The sequence below is a fragment of the Crocuta crocuta genome, unplaced genomic scaffold, assembly GCF_008692635.1.
Source record: "Crocuta crocuta isolate KB4526 unplaced genomic scaffold, BGI_CrCroc_1.0 scaffold839, whole genome shotgun sequence".
Classification (NCBI taxonomy): domain Eukaryota; kingdom Metazoa; phylum Chordata; class Mammalia; order Carnivora; family Hyaenidae; genus Crocuta; species Crocuta crocuta.
Window position 1 is genome coordinate 40,324 of NW_027529590.1, and position 3,162 is coordinate 43,485.

Below are 3,162 nucleotides of genomic sequence, written 5' to 3' on the forward strand. Positions count from 1 at the left end.
CGGGACGGTGGAGTCCCGGGCGCACATGCGCCTGCAACGTCCTGTCCGCACAGAACCAATTTGGCGCAAGGAAAGAGGAGTCTGTCAGCGGCTCGGCCTGCGTCCCCAGTGCAAACCCCTGGCACAGAGCCTCACCCCTGCCTGGATGGCCTCTCCTCACTGGGGACCCAGCACCCCCTCTCCTGAGCCACATCACCCCACAGCCCCCAGTCTCCTGTGTCGACACTGCGCCCTAGATCTGCAGGCCCAAGGCCCCGCACGGTCCTGTCTGCGGAGGCAACGTTGGCTCCTCCTGGGTGGGAGAGGCCACCAGGGACGGTCATTGGTCCCACCGTCCCAATGCTCTCAGCACACTGCCCTGTGTGATGGGACACTGTCATCACCGGGTGGAAGTGCCACCCAGCAGGACAGGCCCAGGGCTCAAGGGGCAGCCCCATGCATCAAGAGTGAAGCTCTTGAAACGGCCATTCAGGTGACCTGAGATGCGCGCGAGGGCCTGCATCCACACTGTCCAGCTCAGCACTTCTGGGCCCAACCACATCCAGAGGGACACACAAGGACATTGCTCACAAGCCCAGAATTGCTGAAGTAAACATTCGTGCGGGGTCATTAATGGACCCAAGTTGCCTCCAGCTGTTGCTTTTATGTACCCAGGAGACAAGAGGCAGAAAGGACACCAGACTGTCCTAAAAACGATATGTGTGATTTTAGAAAGCAGGAGGGAGAGAAGCGTCCACCGTGGAAAATACCAGAATGTGATGAGCCAGAGGCCACCAAGCTCAGCCTTCCGGTGCCTTTCCTCACAGGCTGCTTTCTAGATGGGAGCACGCTCATGTGCTCTGTCGTCTGGCTCGCACTGGAAAGCTCCTGCCCGCCCCCCTCACTCCCTTTAGGAAGGTGTCTGTGCCACCACCCAGTGCACCCCGATCACCTCCTGCCCTGGGAGAGCTGGACCTGCTGTCAGTGGGACCCACCTTCCCTCCTGGGGGGCAGTACCTGGGGCGCACGAGAGCTGGGGAGCCACCCATACCCCCGACCCAAGGACCCCACTACGGGCACCGCATCTGCAGGAAAGAGCAGCCTGGGCAGGCTGCTCACGTTAGCGGAGCCACTCGCCAAGTCAGCCCTCCAGCAGCCCCCGGGCACTGGGCCAGTGCAGGTCCCCGACAACTACACGACCCTTTCCCTACAGACAAGGTGGTCCCTGCGCCTGCGCTGTTCACACGACCGGGCGGTGTATGCGGAGCGCCTGCTTCGTTGGGGGTCAGAGAGTTTGCTGAGTGCTCAGCAGAGGGGGCCATGTGACCAGTGCCCAACGAGACACAGGCTGCTGAGTGCTGAGCGGGTCCCTTGGTCTCCAGGGACGCATCTGTCACTGCTGGAGAAGGGAGAGGACTCAGTGGGCCCGTCACGGAAGGGAGGGAGCCCAAGACACGGGGTCCTTCACCCCAACCTGTGTCTTCTGTCCTCGCGGGTCCTGGGGCGTGTCCGGTCCCTGTCATAACTTCAGCGGTGAGAGCACGGAGTGCTTCTAGAGGATTGCTGTGGGTCACGGGGGGGCTCCCAGCGTCCCCCCAACATGCTAAGGAAGTCACCTAAGCTCCAGCCATAGGTCTGGGAGCCCAGAAGCCCCGCTGGGCTCCAGGTTCCCCGAGACCCTATGTGCTCACACTCTACCACTTCCAGTCCATTCTCTCCCAGAAGAAGCCCCCAGAGGGCCCAAAGGTGCCCCACTCTCCTCAGGCACCCCGACAGCAGCCCCGGGGGGGGGTGTCCCTCCCCACCCACCTGCCCTCCAAAGCCTGCCGCTCCTTGATGGCGGCCTCCAAGCGACTCTGGCTCTCCTGGAGCTCTCCCAGCAAGGACGTCACCTGGGCTTTCACTGACGCCTTGTCCTCAGCCAACTGCTGTGTGAAAAAAAGCCACTTCCCATCAGCGATGCTTTCTTGCCAACTGCCCACCCCTGGGACCCCTGAGCCGCCACCTAAGGGGTTCTCTCCCGCCTCCAGAAGCTTCCCAACCCCGGCAAGGCAGCTGTGCTGGACTCCACATGCCCAAATCCCTCCTCATCCCCACGGAGGCTCGCGTGCGGCCGCCTCGAGTCTCGCAAGGCTGGCGAGCGGACAGCGAGGATGGAGCCCAGCGGGCCTCTTGGCCTCTGAGACTTGTCGCCAACGGACAGGAGACCTAAAGACACAGCACCAAAATAGGCGCTCCAGCCACGGGACAAGGCCGCCAGAGGAGCGCTGAGATGGACTGACGCTGTTTCCAGAAGCCTTACACCAGGGACAAAACTCAAGAGCTGTCCAGACCCCGACGCCCGTCCTCCCTCATCCAACTGTCCCCACCAGGTCCCCTGCGACCTCAGGTCGCTCAAGTCCAGGGCCAGCCTCGGTCCTCCGCATCCCCCGCACCCCCATCCCTTTGTAGCAACCGCCACTCGTCGTCCGCGCCCCCGCCCTGGGCTTGTCCCTTCTCCACCAGGAGTGCGGCCGAGACCCCGGCTTCCTGCGTCCTCACACATGCCCGTCGCCAGCCCCGTTGGCTGCCGCCCGCCACCTTTCCACCTGGCCTCCTGCTCCGCCCCTGGCCCTGTAGGCGTTTCCCAAGTCTTCTATAAAGAATCACAAAGCGGGGGGGACTTACGACAGCAGGAATGTACTGCCCCCCAGTTCTGGAGGCCAGACGTCTGGGAGCAAGGAGTGGGCAGGGCCGCTGCATTCTGGGGGCTCTGCGGGAAAGTGTGCGCTGGGCCTTGGTCCTGGCCTCGGCCCACAGACGGTGTGCCCGTCTCTGCCTCCCCCTTCCCATGGTCGTCTTCCCGGGATGTGTGTGTCTGTTTCTCTTCTGATAAGGACAGCAATCCTTGGCTTTAGACCCATCCTGATCTCACATGACCACATCCTAACTTTATTCTTTTTTTGTTTATTAACATTTTTTAATGTTTTTTTTTTACTTTTGAAAGAGAGAGAGAGAGCGCGCGCGCGCATGAGCAGGGGAGGGGCAGAGAGGGAGACACAGAATCTGAAGCAGGCTCCAGGCTCCNCAAGATCACATTATGAGATAAAAAGTTCAGGATGTGGACATCTGTTTTGGGGGGACACAATTCAACCCATAACAGCTCCCTACACTCTACAACCTACACAAAACCAAATAACGTCT

The 3,162-nt window shown here is 61.1% G+C and overlaps 1 protein-coding gene across 1 annotated transcript in view; it reads right to left on the bottom strand.

The window, feature by feature from the left end:
* Nucleotides 1–3,162, bottom strand: part of IKBKG (inhibitor of nuclear factor kappa B kinase regulatory subunit gamma) — a 16,039-nt gene that overhangs the window by 3,400 nt on the left and 9,477 nt on the right. The window contains exon 4 of the mRNA XM_077761740.1: nucleotides 1,789–1,907. Within this exon, the coding sequence (XP_077617866.1) occupies nucleotides 1,789–1,907 (119 nt within the window). The remainder of the gene's footprint in view (nucleotides 1–1,788; nucleotides 1,908–3,162) is intronic.